Source organism: Neopsephotus bourkii, unplaced genomic scaffold, assembly GCF_033783945.1.
Source record: "Neopsephotus bourkii isolate Nb327-2 ecotype Australia unplaced genomic scaffold, CSIRO-AGI_Nbou_v1 NB_196, whole genome shotgun sequence".
NCBI lineage: Eukaryota > Metazoa > Chordata > Aves > Psittaciformes > Psittacidae > Neopsephotus > Neopsephotus bourkii.
The window spans coordinates 6,751,813-6,770,983 of record NW_026900709.1 but is presented as its reverse complement, the minus strand read 5'-3'; the positions used below and the strand labels follow the sequence as shown (position 1 = coordinate 6,770,983).

The following is a 19,171-nucleotide window of genomic DNA, read 5'->3' as shown; positions in this document are numbered from 1 at the left end:
CAGCTCTCCTGACCACATAGCTCTTGGGCTGGGCTTCAAAGCCCACCGAGAGCTTCTGCTGTGGGCCACAGCCTTGCTGGCTTTGAGGGTCAGGAATGCTGCTCATTTGGGTTGCAGACGCTGCAGGGAAAGGTTTATTTGTTTCAAAGCGTTTCCAGCAGAGGAATGTTTGTAGTGCTCTGAAGTTTCATAAGACCTTATTTTTTAAGGAAAAGAAATGTTGAGCTGTTTTTACGCTGATGGTGACCCTTTACCATTCCGGTGTTTTTCCCATGGGATCTTTAAAAGGGAAAGTTTCATGTTTTTCCTGCAGTTCCATGAGAACTGCTGCCTAAAGGCCTTGATCCTACTCTGTCCAAACCAGCAGAAAGGTTTTCATGGTGTTAATGGAGCAGAGGTGGGCTCAAGTGGGTCTGCACTTACTCTCATGAGACTCACTCTTACGGTTTATGCCTTGAGGACGCATTCTGACCTCTAGGGTCAATCCTGCCTCTTTTGAAGTAGGAGGGAGCTTTGCACGTGGAGCGGTGTAAAAGTCAAGCACTTCTGCACAATGAGTGAGCAGCTGCATGCTGTGGGAAGGAGACCACATACCCAGCAGTCTGCACCACACATGCAGTGCATGCACCACACATGCAGTGTATGCACCACAGACTGCCTCTCAACAAAGCTGTACATGGCTCTCCTGACCATGGTTTGCACAGTGGAGGAACAGCAAACCCTAAACCATTCATACCTTGGCTGCCTGCCACATGGTGGAGCTGAGATTCCCCAGCACCCAGGTCAGGGGAAGTTTGCTAGGGCCAGGACGTGGTCGGGCTGTGGCCATCCTCATGCCCATACTCTCTGTTATGAGCGAAAGCGCATGGCCACAGTCTATCCCTGCATTGCCAGCAAAGCTCCCACTCACTTGGACTGGGCTGTAGGCAGAGAGTCACTTTTTGGTCCCAAACACAAGTGACACACACTGCCTTTAAAACCCGACTGGAATGCTCTTTGCAAAGCAAGACGCTGTCTCACAGATCTTAGCATGTGCATCACTCCATCACTTCACAGCAGTGACTTAGCAGCCTGTGAATCACAGAGCCCGGCTCAGGAAAGCATGTGTGCACATGAGCAAGCTGCAGTGTGCGCTGGAAGCACTGACGTGGTTAATGCTGTTAATTCTGCATGCAAGATGCCAGGTGCGGGTGGGTCTGTGGGCACCCTTTCACATAGGGGTATGCAGGGTGCCCGCTGGGCTGGCGGTGGACGCGGCGCAGTGGCAGGAAGCTCACTTAGCATAAATGTCAGGCTCTAATTGGCATTTGGTTTGTCAGGGACACTGTGCCCTCCATGCACTCGGGGGGGAGGCAGTAGGACTCACAACTGTGCCATGGTGTTGAGGATGTGAAGCTTAATTAAGAGAGAGGATGTAATGGCTCGTCCATTAGAAAGGCTCCGGAGAGCAGGCGGAGGGCTTGGTTCTGGGCAGGTGTGGGGTTTTATGCCTTTTCACGGACTGATTTAGAGAGTGAAATGGCAAGGACTTGGCAGGCTAATTAACACATAATCAAAATTGAGGGGATTTTCCAGCAGATGCAGTGATCTAGTTAATATAAATATTAGTTCTACGGGGGATTGATTTCCCTTCATAAATGAAAGTCTGTCATTGAGGACAAGCCTGTCACTGAAATTATTGTGGCAGCCTTTTGAGGTGAATTTGCATGACTTGCCAAAAAATTAAGAATATAATAACTATCCAGTTTCAATCTGCATATTCATGCAGCTGCATCCCCCTGCTACCAGAGCATCCTGCAGCCATGAGGGGATCTGAGCTGATCCTCACCTAGTAAAAGGGAAGGGCTTTAATGGGACAAAAGAATGGCAGGATCAGGCCCCGCTTGGTCCTGACACAGGATGGTCAGGGTGGTATTTTGTAGTATGCAGGCAGCAGAGAGGGCCCAGGGCAGAGCTGTCACCTATGGGATTTGGTAGACAAGAGGTGGCTGCCGTTGGGACGTGGTGCTGCTACGAAAACACACCATGAAACAAACTTTGCTATGAAGAAGAATGTAGTGACCTTCGGAGGGACATAAGTGAAGACAACTCAGTGTGGGTCCTCCATAGGAGCGGCAGCAGCTGTAACTCAGTGATACCCAGTGAGGTGGAGATGCAGGGCGAATCTCAGTAATTGCTTGTGTACATCCTGCCCGACATGTTTTGCTGGAAGACCTCCAGATGTGCTGCTGAGATCGATGAGGAAAGGTGCTTTTCTTGGGAGAGGGGGTGAGACGTGCAGGACCCAAGCACAGGCAGGCTGACCTTGCAGAGGGGGCAGCTGCCATAGCTTGTGCTTGCAGCCTGACCCAGACCACAAGGCTTCATCCCCCACTGCCCCTAATGTCCTCTCAGATGGCTTGCTAGCAGGAGGGTATGGGTATGCCAAGAGGAAACCACATTGGCCAGATGGTTTGTTTGCAGAGCCTGGCTGGTGATTTATCTAGGACTTGCTGCCATTCACATACAAGTGACTCTGCCATCATCTGGCTGGGGTGGTTGCGTGTTCACGGTCCTTTGGCTCTCCTATATCCAGATGATCCCATAAATCTTCCATGAGATTTATGCTGTAGCATCAGTTGCAAAAGCAGTGGTAGGTTAAAATGCCTGAGGCAGGTTTGGCCTGCCTTTTTTGAGCCAGCATGTTGAACTGCCAGTGCCGATTTGGTGGGGGGTGTAGCTGCAGTGTTATCTGGAATAGAGGCTGCAAAGCAGAGTTCTGGGAAAGAGATTAAAATGTATTTCTGATCCTGAAAGAATCGATCAGCTCATCATTGCAAAGCTCCTTTCAAGTGTTTTAGCAGTCAAAATCAGCCTTTCAGGTTCCTTCTGTGCCAAGCACTTCCATTGACTGTATCAAACAGAGCAGCTACTGGAACCACCGGGCTCCCACATGCTGTTCCAACAATTAGCTCCAAAGTGCCCCTGTTCAGTCAATCTCAGCAAATTTGCAGGGCTTTTCAGGAGGTCCAGCTAGCCATCAGAGTGATCCAGCCATTTCATCTTCACATGATGCAGAAAGACATGTCTGCTTGCACTCAGGTTCTCCACTCCAGAAACTGGTACCAGGAGGGGAGCACATGGTGCCCAAACCTTCACTGCTACCTGCAGGGGAGCATCTGGGTTCATCACCTGAAGACTGATCCTCCCCACAGCCCTAGGGACTGCCAGTAGGTCCTGGAGAGCTCTATGGGCCCCAGCAAGCACTGGGCAGGGAGAACAGGAGAAGCAGGACGTGGGAGGCCTCCTGTGGCTCTGAAGGAGCCTGTGCGATTGAGGGGGACATTGGTTTTGGCTGCAGTTTAGGAGTATCTTTGATACCGCAGCCTGATAGGAATGGGAACAAACAGGAGGTCATTGGCATCCCTGGCAGGAGACATGTGACTCAGAGGCACTAAAGCTCTTTTCCTGAAGTGATGGAGGCAATGGCACTGGGTACCAGCAGCTCCCAGTGAGGGGTGTGGATTGTGGGGGATTTCCAACTGCACAATAAACACAGTCCCATGTGGGCTTTGGGTGGATGCAAGGATGACTCGCATCCCTGCACTCAGACAGGCTGCCTAAATACTGGCACCAAAGGTCAGTCCTGAACTTTGAGGAGCTGGATTTGATCATTCTTGAGCCTGGGTGGTGCTTTTATTAAAGGTTTCCCTGTGAGACCATTTCAGCTGTGAGATAATTGTGCGATTGCAGTCTGATTTGCTCTTCCACCTTGTTTGTTGTTGCTGCTTTTCTCTTTGAAGAGGCTTGTAGTGAATTACAAAAAGAGGGTTTTAATTCAGGAGACCTTGATGACTTATTATGCCTTATCACTCCTTAAGCATGGAGTACAGCTTGCTCTTTTTTTTTTTTGCCTTCCCGCACTTGTTTATCTCCCCCATCTCCTCCACCACTACCACTCTGAGGTACATCACAAGAACACTCCTCCATTAGAGAACGGCATGGTACTTTTTCAAGTGATTCACTCAAGCAGGAGTGGGCAAACATGCTTTCATCTCTTTCTCTGCTATTGTTTGTTGGCATAAAGTGCCCAGTGGCTCAGGTACATTTCATAGGTGCTGGAAAATACTGCTGGAAAGCGTTGCTCTTTCTTTTTCCTGTGGCCGGTCAGAGACAGATTTGTCCTTCACGCAGCACAGTCACTGGAAGTTCATATGGAGCCGATACGCTTTTGAAATGTCTTGACCATACATCCCAGGAGCAGAGTGATGGCAGATCTTTCTGCTGTCCTGTCCTAAATTTATCTTAGAAAGCTGTGTAGCTCACGGTGGTTGGTTTCAGCCCAGCTCCCTGGCAGTGACAAACTTGCAGTGACAAACCAGTGGCTGTGCAACCACCGACCCATTTCCCCTGGTCTGGGATGTTACGGGATTGCTGAGCAGCAGCGAGGTCAGCTGCTGTTTTCTGGGTGGAACCTGTCTTTCCATGCCCAGGGTCTAAGTTCAGGTCTCTCTGGTTTTGGAGGCATTTTGGGTGCCCTTTGCGAGATTCTCAGTTCAGACACTACTCTTCTGCCATTGCTGTGGGCACTGAAGCCACAGAGGGAGCAGGGCAAGCAGGAGCCAAGCTGCTGCTTAGTGCTTTGTCCATCAAGCGCAGCAAGCTAAGATGTGAGGAAAGGAAGTAACAGACCTTTAGGTGTGGCCCTGGGGCAGACATAACCCCCACGGGCTACAGGAGAGCTGGCATGAAGTGACATTTGCCCACCGTGTAGCAAGAGAAGCACATTCATCCTTCTGTTGAGTGAAATGCAAACTACAGCAATGTCCTGTTGTCCTGTCTGTGTTGCCTGGTACTGCAGGCACTGCAGCTGGAGCAACCCAGGGAATCCAGCTGGCCATTGGGCATGATGTGGGGGACAGGTAAGGATCACATCAGCTATACGCTTGGCTTTCAGTCTGTGCTAAGGGACTTCAGGCATTCAAGCTGCAAATGGGAAACTCCTTGAGGAGGCTTCTCATTGGAGAGGGCTGGAAACCACTGATTCCTGCCCAGGGATTTGTATCCATGCACTTTTGCTGCTATCGGTATTCATATCAAGTATCTCCAATTCCAGTCTCTCAGCCTTGAACTTCTCCTGAGATATCAAACATACTGAATCTCCTCCCTGAGGACTGACAAAAAGCATGGCACAATTCAATGTAATATTAAAGCAAGTGAATCCCTGCTGTATGTATTTCAGCTACCTTCAAGTCTGCAGCTACCCAGTTGTTACCTGTGCATACTTCGCTCACTGGGACCACGTCCTTCCTCTGTTCTGTGCTTTAGGGGCTGTTTTGCTGCACTACAGAAAAACTGAGAGGCAACCTTTCCTGTTGTCGTGCATATCCTCAAAATTGTCAGCTAGATCCTGATTGTGGAGTATTTACAGCTGGGGATGAAAAGAGGCAGGATGAACACAGCTTGAGATCCCCATCCCGAGATGAGTTTTCAGTGCTGGCAGTTAGAAAAACCCACCTCAGGCTTGTTCACTGAGCGAGCTCCCAGGAGAATAAATACACCCCCCTGCCAATGTCATTACTATGGCATTGCTTCTTCTGACAATAACTCTCTTTAATTTCTCCTAATTATGTCGCTCTTTGGCTTACCGCTTTCTGGTGTTGCTGCTGGTCTCCTGCTGGGACAGACAGACTGGTGAGGAAAGTGTGCTCTTCGATGCCCTGCCCAGGGCGCAGCAGTGGCATGGCTTGCTGTGCACACAAGTAGATGCCAGCATGAGACCCCATTCCTGCAGGCACGGGTGTGGGAGTACTGCCAAAGCTACCTGGCAGGAGGTGAGACACTTGTTGCAAGGGCCCACAGAATATAATATAATACAATATAATGGTGTTTTCCTCTTTGTACAGATGGCAAGAATTACCTGCAGCTGCAGAGCAGTGGAAGGAGGGAAAGCCTGCGAGCCCGGATCGTCAGCCCCGCCATCTACCTGCCCCGGAGTGCTGTCTGCATGGTCTTCCAGTACCAGGCATGGGGCAGCAACGGAGTGATGCTACGGGTCTGGCGGGAAGCCAGCCAGGAGCACAAGGCACTGTGGGTCATCATGGAGGACCAAGGGGAGGAGTGGAGGGAAGGCCGCATCATCTTGCCGAGCTATGACATGGAGTACCGGGTAAGATGCTCAGGGAAGGTGTGTTGGACCGGGCAGGCATCTCAGCATCTTTATTTCAGTGTTTCAGAGCCAGGGCCCATTCATCATTAGGGAATGTGGCTGTTTTCATTATGTTTCTCAAGTTACCATAGTAACTAAACGACACTGTTTGTTATTCAGAGAGTGCCTGTGTTCTGCATAGACTTGGGCCTTTGTTCAGCCTGTTGCCTTTTATATTCCTCAAGTCTCCCACTTTCCAAATATTTCCCTTCTTTTTTTGTTTCGATTTGTTCAGTGTTTTCCCACCACCCCCCCCCCCTCCCCCCCCAGCTGATGGTCATCAGGTAGTTTTGACAAGAAGCAGAGCTCCAGAGAGCAAACCCAAACCCTCCAGCCAGGAGAAGTGGGAAGCTGGGAGGGAGCATGGCCAGCTCTTAAGGATAGGCAACAAACAGCCCTTCACCAGTCTCCATGAATCCATTTCTCAGACGCCTCATTAGACCAGATCAGAGGGCTAGGTTGCAGCACTGTCAGGAGATCAGTGGAAGTGAAGGGATGATCTGGAGGGAGCTGTGCTGCTTGCTGCAGCCGCCTGAGTCCCTCTGGCAGGGCTGTGCCAGCACCCCACAGAGAGGCTGCTGCTTCCAGGAGTGCCTTTGGCATGATTAGCCCTTCCGGGCAGTGTGCCGTTTGCTGGGGAGCCAGGGCTACTGTTGTCACTTGCTAATGAGCATCAGCACGGCATCCAGCACCCTCCAAAGCAGAAGGGAACACACTTACAGGCTTGAGGTAGCACTTCAATGACCACCCCTGCAGGGAGCCTTGCTCCATCCAGCTTCCAGCCCTGACCCTGACCCTGGGAGCTGCTGCCTCCCATGTGGAATGATGGCCCAAGCTTGGGACCAACAGCTCTGACACTCTGTGTCCTGCACAGTCAGATGCTGAGCCCTTTAGGGAGGTAGCCCGGGCTGCCTGGGCATCCTAGATGGAAGGGGTCACCTAGTTTGGGAAGAGGAGGTTTGTGAAATACATAGGCCTAGGAAATTATTTGGACCCTCGAGAGCAGGCAGGGAGATATACAGGAAAAGCTTTTCACTGGAGCTGCATGACTAGTTTGCATGTGTGCGTTTGGCTTTTTAATAAAATACCAGTAAACACAATATGCCTACAGATAAGAATGATGGGCACTGGCTGACTAGTTTGTGCGTTAAATGTGAATATGCCGGCATTAGCTAAATAACAGCATCATTATGTAAATATGCAAGTCTCTCCACTCAGCAGTTCTTAGAGCTAACGACTCTATTTATTTTTGTAAATATATTTTGCCTGTGATTAAGTAGGAATAAATTGACCCTTCTCCGCTAACATTTCAATACTTCTTATGTAATATTAATGGGAACAACACTTTACTGTTAATGTAGCCGTGCATTTTGTGTCCTTCCCTTCCTTTTTCTGATCATAGTCCAGTTAATACCACAGGCCAGATCTGCTGCTGCTGTCAGTCAGTGTTAGGTGCCACTTGCATCGTTTGTGCAAGGGCCGGGGGACGGCCTGCAATGCAGAACATTGATTCACTGAGTCTGTTCTATAAGAGAGGCATTTAACTGAACAAGTTGTAAGCCACATGCTGGCAGGCTAGGTAATGATCTTTCCCTGGGGAAAGGGTGGTAGAGTCAAGGCAAGAAGTAGGACTAGTCTCAGGTCATCCGCAGGTGTGCAGGGAAAGCTGGGAGCATGTTTGCTGCCCTTTACCTCAGGAGTAGCAGCCACTCTGTGCCTCCCAGCACTGACATTTCTGTCCCGGTTTCTCACAGATCGTGTTTGAGGGATTTATACGCAACGGCTACTCGGGAGAGCTCGCCCTCGATGACATCAGGATAGGCACCGACATCCCGCTGGAGAACTGCATGGGTACGTTCTACATCCAGCCATGGGGGCCAGGGGTGGCTGGTGGGGCTGGAGAACCTTCCCGTGCAGGCTCCATGGGCCACTTCTCCCCTGCTTGTGGTACTGGGAGTTCTGGATCTCAGCTGGGACTTTGCTTGCTCATGAAGGAAATGAGGGGGACTCAGTCTCTGTGGGATGGGGGCTGTAGGTGCGAGAGTCAGGAAGCACATGTCTGTGCCACGCAAAGCTGGAAGAGCAGCTGAGGGTTACCGAGGACTATTCTGCGTGATAAGGACATACACCAAATTTAAAAGGAAAGTGCTGGACAAAGGAAACCAGCTGTCAGTCAGTATTACACGCTTGGAGGGGGCAATGAGTTCAAAAGGAGTCTTCTCTAGTAAGAAAGAAAATAGCAGAGGGGTTTTACAGCAGTGTTAACAGCATAACAAAGGAAACTTTTATCCTAGAATTCACTGTTCCCGAACCAGGCCAAAAGCCAGGTGGATTCATTCAATGTGAAAGGCAGAGAGGACTTTAAAAAAAAAAAAAAAGGGAAAAAAAGTGTGTTTTAGCAGTTTGGTGGTGGAGCTGTTGGTCTACGCTGTTCCCCTAACCGGCGTATCCATGCGTGCACTCTGATACCTCTCGTGACCACCTGGATTGGATGTGGATTTAGAGCCATCCCAATTGAGCATGGGACCAGCAGTATCCCCTTAGGGGGCTCTGTGCTGAGAGCTGCCCACAGTAGCTGCATTTCTGCGTGACCCGGGCGAGGCAAGTTTCACTGTTAAACACCCACAGAGTGTCTGACCCTCCTGAAGTCAGTTCAAAGTGGGTAGAGCAGAGTCTCTCTTCCCGTTGGGCTTTGAAAGGCCCCATTGAGTGAAGCTCCTCTGCCACACCAAGGGACGGGAGGATCCCAATGCCTCCTAACCCAAGAGGGACTGACACTCTCTTCCAAGGGTTGTATCTCAGGCAAGGAGATGCAAGACAAATTGTGCCTGGCAAGGGCTGGTCGTATCTCTTGCCACCTTGTGCAGGCAGGTGATGGTGAAGATGGTGCAGGAACCAGCATTAATAATAGAACAGAGGACCAGGACTGCCCCAGAGATGCTCTTGTGCGCTGTCAGTCTCAGATTCTTTGATGCTTTGAACTCTGTTGGTCTCCCATCTGCCAAAGGAGCTAATACTCCATATGTCAAATTCCCTGTATTTAAGATTTGACAGTGGTGTTTTAATCCCTTGCCTTCTATGGCATTAAAGAGAAGCAAGACTGGTGATTAACACTAAGAACATTTCCTGTCTAACTTCTTTTGAGCTCAGCAGTTCACCTAGCTCCAGTGTTTCTGTATCTTGGGCCTCATGAACCGAAAGCTTAACATTTCAAAACAAAAGCATTAGTAAATTATAAAGTTTCAAGCATCACCAGCCCTAAAAATAACACCAAACTGCTGTGCAAAATTATTTGTCCCATTCCAGAAAGTTGAATGGGAATCTTAAAACCCATAAGGGTAGTTTGTTTCACATCATTTCTAACAAAGGGCTCCCACTGCAAACTTCAATATAACTCATGGGTCATTTCCAATGTAACCAAAATAATAATGAAATGGCAGAGGTACAGTGCTGCTCCCTCTCTCTCAGAGCCATGAGAATATCTGACTCCAGCACAGGCTACTCCTGTTTTTTCAGATCTAATCCTGGGAAGTAATCTGGTTCCTTTACAGTGTGAAAGAACGCTAATAAGTCACAATAGTTTTTTCCTTTGACAAATGTGTCATTCACATTCTGAACCTGAGTGATGATTTCATAGCACTCAGTAGAGCCAGAGCCTTCTTCTGTGACTCACAGGCATAATGCAGAAGTAATCTAAAAATAATCAGAAATCTATTACTTCTGCAAAAAAGTAATCAGTAATAAGTGCCAATTACTGCTTTTCTGATCCAGTAATTTATAATAGATTACTCCTTCAAAGAAAGAAGAAAAAAAAATTGCTTGTCTTTGTTTCTTGTCACTGTGAGATAGAGAGGAGCATGGCATCAGTGCCCAGAAGTAACACAGTTCCCATGTGAATAACAAGGCCAGAGTTGAGCCAGAAACAAAACTGCTTTTGGAAATTTAGGGGGTTTCAGGGTTTCATCACTGGGCTGCTGGGGCTTTGCCTTTGGATGACTCAGGCCAGCCAGCTGAATCCAGATTACCCTCAACCTCAGACATGTTTTCCTCTGAAGCCTGAGTCGAAGCTTATTACATGTCTGAGAGCGGGTTTCTCCCTGTCTTGGTGAGGTTGGCTAGCACCAAGCAAGTGGCTTCTGTGGGGCACAGCCACATGCCTGCTCCACTTGGCCGCTGCAAATCAAGACATGAACTGTGTCCTTGTAATATCCCCCTCTCTGATACTAGGTTTTGGTTTTTCCTTTGCAGAACCCATCACAGCTTTCCCAGGTGAGAACTTCTACTTTCCAGGTAAAACTGCACTTCTCTTGGTGATTTCTTTCTGCTGGCATGGGCTTTTATATCGAAGAAAAGCAATGTGTGTGCTTGTACAAACAGCAAATGTTCTGAGCATTGAAATGGCAAGTGTATGCTAAACCTCCTCCACCACAGCAGCAGGAGGTGGCACCCTCTGACTCCTGCTAGGTAACAGGGAGCAGGCAAACACAAGTCACACTGTCTTGGGGCTCAATAACATTAGGTTACCCACCATCATGAGGTACCCGGCCTCCTGAAGAGCAGCAGAGCTCATAATGTAAAAGTTATGGAGTAAAGGGTAGTTATCAACCGACTTAAGCAAGTAAACCAGTAACCAGTTTAAAGTGAAATGAGGTGGCAGTGACTTACATTCATTTGGGGGAGGTTGTTTTCTAGTTTAGAGGTGCTCTGGCAGTGGTGGTGTTTGAGCTGCTGGCGGAGGAGGGCAGGGATGGTGTGCTTGGGAGGGGAAGGGAGTTGGGAGGTAGAAGCGGGAGAGCAAACTGCCAAGAGGAGCTCTGAAGGTGACAGTCAATAAAAGGAAAACAAGGTGAAATGGTGCATTTAATAGCTTAATACTAGCCTGGAGGATAGAAACCGGCATTTGTCTGATCAAACCTACAGAGTAAGAGAAAAGGTGAGGAACTCGGAAAACCTGCCTCTCTGTGTGAGCAGTCAGCGGGGAGGCTGTTTGTCTTGCTGTGGGGTGGGAAAAGCTGTCTGCTTTTGCAGGGAAGATCAGTTCAGTCTGTTTGAGGTTTTTTTCACTGTGTTTTGATTTTGGATATTCTTTTCCTGCCCTCCTTTTCAGGAATGTGTCTGGGGGGTGTGTTGTGATGAACAGCAAACTTAGGGCTCCCCTTAACTTCATACTCACTTGAGCTCTTCTCATCCCCTACTCTGCTGTAAGATACGGTTGGGCTCTTCCCTAGAAACAGCTGCATTTCTGTGTGGGGCAAAGCTGTCTCTGGTGGGTATGTGCTTTGAGAGCTGTGCTACTAAAAGAAAAGTGGACACTGAGACTGAAGTCATGTGCACAACTCTGTCCCTGGCATGTGAGGCAGGCTGTGGAGCATTACCAACAGGAGGGACATCCGCAGGGTGTAACACTGTATTTTACAGTCATACCCGTACTGTAACAACTAAGAATTTGGGTTTGTAGGCTGCTTATTTATCTGCAACTCAGGCTTGTGGTGTTACTGAAAATCTGCTGCAATATTCTCAGCTGACAAAGCCTCATGACCCTTCCTTACTTACACCATCACTCTATGTTCTCCTGGGTCTGGTCTGGTGCCTGTTTTGCAGACATCATCCTTGTCTTTTGGGGCTTGTAATGTGTGTTGTCTTCAGTTTGAACCCTCCTCTGGGTCTGTCCCAAAGTCCTGCTAACTCATGTCATTTCCTTTTCTCTTCACCCCATGCCCTGCTGCCTGTATGCCTCCCATTTCTACGTCCTATTCAGCGTGCCTCAGGGCACACTGGCTTGGTAGGGACAGTGTTTGCTGTGCCTAGCACAGCAAGGTCCCTGAGCACCACAGCCAGATGCTGTTGCAGGCACGCCTTCCTTCACTTAGGAGCTCACCAGCTTGTGCCAGTGGGCTCCCACCCATTGCTAATGACATCCTAGCACTGGGTGAGCTGGAAAAACTGCAGGAAGTACGGAGATGTTCTGTGGCCCCCACTCCTGCAGTTACATGATAAGCTGACAAAGTAAGATGCCATTAAAAATAATAGCAAATTCTTCCTCCCCTGGCTTGGGAGCAAAGCTGAAAATACACACCTTCCAGGCGCCAGGATCACAAGGCAAATAAGAAGAGAATCGTGTGGGAGGAATATCTTTCAGCCTAGTGGGTTGGGATCTTACGAGACCAGTCAAGTGTGCTTAAACTGTGCTGCATTTGAGAGTTAATGCATCTCACCCTTAAAGAGAAGGTGTAACAAGTGGCTGGAAGCAAGAAGTTAGCTAAATACCCGGTTAAAAATCAGAGATGTATTCCAAAAAGCATGGAGACAAACTGGGGTGAATTTGCCTTTGGGATGGTTCCACACTGAGTATCCTGAAATCAAGACAAGGATATCTTCCTGGAGAAATAACAGGCAGCAACTAAGGGGTTGAGTTTGACACTGGTTTTGTGGCATTCAGATTAGAAGAGTGTAATACTTGCTTTCATCTGTGCCATCTATGGAAATTCCAGCTGTGTTGCTTGTCCACAGCAGTTAATGTCAGTGATTTCAGAGAGCAATACGAGCAATGGCAGAGCAAGGCAGGCAGCTCTCTAGGAGGCTCTCTGGAAAGGATTTTCTCCTTTTTTCTTCCCCAGAGGATTTTTTGCTCTTTCTTCTTTTGGGTTTTTATATCCACTGCTGCATGGCTCTAAAACAGGCTCCTGTGGAGTCTCCCCTGTTAGGAAGAAGAGGGGGCTGTATCTGGCCAGGTTGGAGAAGTAAGTGCAGCAGCGCACCCAGATGAAATCGGCCACCCTTTAGGGATTAAATAAGGTTTCCACTGAGCAGTCTCCCAAGCCATGCATAAACAAAGCACTCACAAACTCGAGCAGAACAGCAGGAGGCATTTCTTTATTAAGGCAGGAGTCCTAGTGAATAAACGAGGAAGGGCAAGTTGTGTGTGTGTGTGTGTGTGTGTGTGGCGGAAGGCAGAAGGGAGTGGAAAAATTATTAAGTTACAAAGATGGATTTTTGCTCCATCTCCCCGAGCAGGGAACTTTTCCACTGATACAAGAGAAAACTTCCAGAGAGCAGCAGAGCCAGTAAAAACAGAGCAGATAACATCAGCGCTGTGTGCTGAGTGGATGGGCAGCTATATTTAGTGGCTGCCAGTGTAAGGAAGAACAATCATTAGTGTTGGGAATTGGCTTCGTTAGGGCTCAGAGACAACTGAGTGTGATTCCTTAATGACTTCAGTTGCTAAATGAACTCTCCAGACTTCTGCTATCTCCTCAGCAGGGCCGTGAAGTGCGGAAACAGGGGCCAAGGAGAGGCTCTGCACTACCCCTCATGCTTGCAGCCCCGGCTGCTGCACAGGGACATCTGGAGTAGGTCAGAGCCAAGCAGAGGTTATCCTGAATCTGCCACCGCCCCGAGATCCTCCAGGGGTCCTTCCCATGAGCGGGATCATTTGAGGCACATCGTGCTGCCTCCCTTCTTCCCCAGGCAGGCAGAGGTGTGTGGGGAAGGGGCAAGGAGCGCAGGCTCAGCACTGTGGTGTGTGTTCCTCTATTGACAGACCCACCCTTTTTACTCCCTGCCCTGCACTGGGTAATGTACAGACATTAGAAAGCCATGGAAACCTTCCTCCCCTCTATTCTTCAGAGGGGAGTGCTGTTCTCCTACAGGCTCCAGAGCTGTCGGCATCCCTGACACCTGCCCACCCCCCCCCCCCTTCCCACCCCAGTTTCCACCAGCGGGGCCAGTGCATATCAGTGGTGTGAGCCGCTGTTTGTCTGTAAATCTCTCAATGGACCGAGGCGCTATGTAAGCAGCGACTGTCACTGAGTGTAAACATGAGTGGCCTCTGCACAGTGAGCAGCCCCATGCTCTTCCTGGGGGTCAGCCCCGTGCCCTAGCACTGTCAGGCAGAGGCGAGGCGTTGCTGATCCATTGGGGATGGTGGTGGGCTCTGTATGGGTGTGGGGCGGCTTGGTCAGTGGGATCTGTGCTGGAGACAGCAGCAGGTTATCGGTGATGCTCTCACCCTGCTGGGGGCTGATGGCAGCCCCCAAGGGATGTCCCACACTGACACCCCCCGTGTAGGAATGTGCTGCTTCTGTTCCCCCTCACCAGGGTGGTTGGTAGAAATAGAGGAGGAGGGCATAGGACTGCCTGCTCCCTGCTTTTCCCACCCCCAACATACAGCCCACCCTGTATCCCCTCTCTTAGACACTGGGGGGGGGGCAGGAACAACAGGGCCACCCCCATTCCTGGCAGTGAGGGGTAGCTGGGGTGAGACGGGGTGAGGGTGGTGTATCTGGCAGGTAGGCTTCTCCTGAGACATCCGAATTCCTTGCGTACAATGACAAATATGTGGGTGGTTCCCAGCCTGCTGCTCCATAAAAGCAGGATTTGGCTTGACTGTGTGGGGTTTTTTTTCTTGGTTTTGAGTTTTTTTTCTGTTGTAGCTATGCATCTGGGTGCAGTATTCATTTTTGGTTTTACTCCCTGTGCTCAGATTTTGGGGGATGGGGAGAGGAGGAAAGCCTTGTGATTGCATTTTCCCTCATCCTCTGTGCCACCAGCAGCAGAAAAGCTGTCTCCATCCCAAGTTTGGAAGCCAGTGGCTCTGCTGGCAGGGCAGTGTTTGTAGGGGAGGGCAGAAACTGTGCTGTGAGATGCCCTTGCTGCTAGCAAAGTACACACATCCTGCACTGTTCTACTTTTCCTCCTTGGCATCCTCCGAGCCTGCTGAGGAAACCAAGCTGGAGTTGGTTAGAGCAGAGCTCAACAACATGCTGACACCAAACTGCAGGAGCCCTCAAATTCTGCTTGCCAGCACCTACAGGCCGTGCCCCCCACAGCATGCCAGGGGCAAGAGGAGAAGACAAGCAGAATAGGGGATCAATCTGTCCAGCACCAGAGCAAACCCTTTGAGAGCTTCCCTGGGGACTTCGGACCCCTTGAAGTAGCCAATGAATAAATGTGGTACAGAAGTGCATCTCTCTGGAGTTACTTACACAAACGGAGCTGGGGAGGTGGGAGCAGTGTGTGGCTCGTCTCGGGCCGTGCCGGTCAGCACAGACACCAATGCTCAGTGCCGGCCAAGGCACATGTGTGCGTGCTTGTGCGGGCTGGCAGTGAGGTCCTGTGGTGGCGGATCACCAGATGTGCACACAGCTGTCCCGGGATGACCTAGGAAGGGAGAGCAGCGCCTTGCAGCCCTGCCCTGCAAAACATGCTGCAGCTGCAGGAGTAGGAAGGGTTAGCCATTGCTGCGCTGAGCTTGGGCACTGCCTACCCTTGAGTTCAAGGGAGGCAGGTACTTTTCCAGCCCTCCCTAGGGTGTGTTTGCTTTATCAGCATGAATTCATGGTCCTGGCTTGCTTAAGCTGCGGAGAGCATGAGTTTCTGATGTGAGCGTTGGGTTGAATTTCCAGTCTGTGCCATGTAAATAATCGCAACCGTTCTTTCTTGCTTTAAAAAGTAAAAAGGAAATCTCTAAGCCTGTGAATGGGCACCTACTGAGAGCAGGCCTGTGTGCAGAACACTTTCAGACAGAGGTCTTCTTCTCTGTCTTTTCTTTTAGAACAGCAACTGTTTCTCCCTGCAATTTCTTTCCCAGTCTCCTGCGGTAACTTCCTTGCCCATCTGAGATTACGCTCTTCCTCCAATTAGGAAAGTGATGTGTTTTGTCACTGCTTGACAACATCTGCCATGTGGAGGCAAAGCCAGGCGGCTGATCTGGAGAAGGCAAAAAAATAAGGGGGGAAGAAAACATTTGTTGATGCCAGAAATAACAGTAATAATAATGTGCATATGGAATATGTATTGAAATCCAGGCAGCGTGATGAATTAAGAGGGAAGAAACAGGCCCCTTGAATATGTGGGCTCAGTGAATGCCAGGCTGTGCTCCCCCCCCAGGCGCACACCCCATATCCAGAGGCAGCCCTGGCACCTCGTGTTACTCCGTGCTGTACTCTTGAAAGCATGTGTGTTTCTGTTTGTGCGTCTGCATGCCTCCCACCTAGCAACCCTGTTCTGTGTCTCCTCCCCAGGGGCAACCCTCCTGCCAGGGACCGAGCCCACAGTGGACACGGTGTCAGTGCAGCCCATCCCAGCCTACTGGTATTACGTTATTGCCGCCGGAGGTGCTGTTGTGGTGCTGGTCTCCGTCGCGCTGGCCCTTGTGCTCCACTACCACCGGTTCCGCTATGCGGCCAAGAAGAGCGATCACTCCATCACCTACAAAACCTCCCACTATGCCAACGGGGCCCCTGTGGCCGTGGAGCCCACCCTAACCATAAAACTAGAGCAAGACCCCAGCTCGCGCTGCTGAGAGCCGAACAGGAACGAGCGAACAAACAAAACACAAATCAGACAGACAGACAGAAACTAAGACTTCAAATACGTTGCCTCAGTTTTGCACTTTTTTCCTTACCTAGCATACGTGTGAACTCTTAGACATCTCCGTCCCTTCTCTGTCCCCCCCAGCCCTCCCTGAATCTTTTACAAACTCTAAACTAATGCTGCATCTTGGATCGCCAGAAGAGACACAACGCCCCTTCACTTCAGAAGTGAATGCTCCCTTTCGATTACTTTTCGAGGAGTCTCGGGGTGTGGGGTGGGGTTTTTTTGTTTCGTTGTGTTTGTTTGTTTGTTTGGGGAGTGCTTTTTGGTCAATAGGCTTGTTTGGTTTGGGGTTTTTTCCCTCCTCCCAGTAGGCAACCTGCAAGGGAACTTGATGGAGAGCCTGGAAGCTTGTGTGTGCGGCTCATGCGCGAGAGTGCTAAATCTGTGTATGCAAGGGTGCATGGGAATGTGCGTGTCTGACTGACTGAATGTATATTTAGAAACAGCCCCTTTTTAATTTGCTTGTTGTTGCTTCTACTTGCACAGGGAATGTTTGTTTGTTTTGTTTTCCATTTCTCCCCCTTCCCGCCTCCTCTCTGGAAGGTCTGGGTCATGTTTATGGTAAATACCCTGATTTGTTTACTTGGGAAAGAGAGCAATGCTTTTTTGTTGCCTTATCTAGCTTTGGCTGGGTTTCTTGTTTGATAGTGTTAATGTCTCGGGTGCAAAATGAGAAGAAGAGGCCAGGCTGGACAGTAGGAATGTCCACCTCAGATGGCTAGAAGAATCCAGAGAGATTCATAGACATCCGAAAAGTAAGATCTCTCCATCTTATTCTTTCTGCAGCCAACATGATAACACAGCCATTGTTTGGAAGTGTGTGGGGGGGGAGGAAATCTTCCTTCCCTCACCTGCAAGTGAATCTATTTAAAGTTGCCTTATATCAGAGAAGCTCATAATGAATGTTTTGTTTGTATCTGTTAAAGCCAGCCTTAGGGTAACACATAGACTTCAGGAGGTCTAAGGTGGATGCTGAATACTGTAGTTTTTTGAGAATTGAAGGTTTATTTATTTTATAAGTATCCTTGCTCTGGGTGCTGATGGTTTTACTTTTACACAGGAAAAGGGGAGAGGGCTCCTCCTTGTCTTTCTGCTAGGACAAGGATAGTTCCCCTTTCTGGGTCTTAGGTTTGGTTTTTTAACTCTGCCCAATTCCTAGCGGCTGAATCACAAAAATTGCCAGTTGACTTTCTAGAATGTCAGTTAGTTTTGCGTTTGCTAATGTTCTGCTTCTTAAAGCATCGGTAGCATCTAGCAAGCAAAGCCTAGCAGGCGCGCCTTGAGGGGCCCAGCTATTGCTACTGCTTTAACCAGGGAGGTGAGATGGAGCCTCTAACATGCCTCCGACTGTTGAGTGGCCCAGCATGTTGTAGTGGAAATGCCTTATATAAATTACTGAATGATGAGATGCAAAAGTTGTTTGAATCCTTAACTCTAATCTGTTTGCAGGCGAGAAAAGTACCTCTAGTGAGCAAGGTTTGTGTTCATTTGTGCTGAGTGATCAGATTCCCTCCTCCATCCTAAACTTGCTAGTGCTCCCCACCCATCCTTTGCCCATAAATATTGCATAGAATGAATTGAGATGAGCAGCTCTGTTAACTTCCCTGCAGTCTTGAGCTTCCTTTTGGAAACACAAACAGTGCTGTGATATTGGTCCCTGTTGCAGTGGAGCCCTCTGCCCAGGGGATCTCTGTTGATGGGGTGTCAGTCTCCTCTCCCTCCCTGCCTTTATTCATGCAGCCTATTTTAGCTCACATGCTGTTTACTCAACAGGGTTCAGCAGGACCCCCCCAGCTGCAGCAGCAAGTGTCTAAAGTGTGCATGGAGTGCAGAAAAGCCTGGGGTGATTTGGCATGGTGAGCACTTTAGGGGTGGTGAGTGCCTGGGGCAGCATCCCACCAAGGTCTGACTCCCATGAGCTTTTCAAGGGCAGCAGGGATGTCCCTGTCCCAGCAGAGACGGAAGGGACCCATGTGAGCTCCCGTCACCTTGCAGGTAGTGCTGCCTAGAGAGGCAGCTCCTAGAGAGGAGCTTCCAGGGCCGGAATGCTTTCCCCGGGAGCCTTCTCATTATGCAGCACTGATGTTGCAGTGCATATGGCTGGTGATGTGAAATCCCGGCCATCCACTCCCCCTCAGCCAGCTCCAGATTAAAACAGATGTGAAATAGTGGCATGTGCTTGCTGCATTTTCAGGTCAGCCCTGGCCATGTCAGCAGGTGATAGCATCACGTTTCCAGTCAGTTCAATCTCCCTAGGTCAGACAATCCCCTCGCTTCAACCAGGTTCACCCCCATGGACGTAGCAAGTGCGCATCGGTGTGTCAGGGAGGAGAATGTGACACCCTGTCTTTCAAACCAAAATCACCAAAGACAAAACAGAAGGTCACTTCCTGATTTTTATTCCCAGTTCTCCCCTGCTCCTCAAGCCCTGACATCCCCAGCGTTGCCCAGTTGCCTGTGTGTGAAAAATATCTTGTGGAAATTTGAAACTCTTTGAAGATGTATTGTGTGGAATGTAATAAAATGATGATATTTTTATACAAATATCTGGGGGTTTTCTTCCTTCTTCTTTCTGTGCTAACAAGAACGATGTCGGTTGAAGCAAAG

The 19,171-nt window shown here is 49.4% G+C and overlaps 1 protein-coding gene across 7 annotated transcripts in view; it reads left to right on the top strand.

The window, feature by feature from the left end:
• The window catches only part of NRP2 (neuropilin 2), an 87,904-nt gene that overhangs the window by 57,245 nt on the left and 11,488 nt on the right, over window positions 1–19,171 (top strand). For 3 of the 7 annotated variants that reach the window (XM_061378317.1, XM_061378297.1, XM_061378355.1), the window contains 3 exons: window positions 5,886–6,148; window positions 7,942–8,038; window positions 10,436–10,477. In XM_061378317.1, the coding sequence (XP_061234301.1) occupies window positions 5,886–6,148; window positions 7,942–8,038; window positions 10,436–10,477 (402 nt within the window). Of the gene's footprint in view, window positions 1–5,885; window positions 6,149–7,941; window positions 8,039–10,435; window positions 10,478–16,209; window positions 16,669–19,171 lie in introns of those variants that run through there. The other 4 variants (XM_061378307.1, XM_061378327.1, XM_061378347.1 and 1 more) reach the window with 3 other exon arrangements.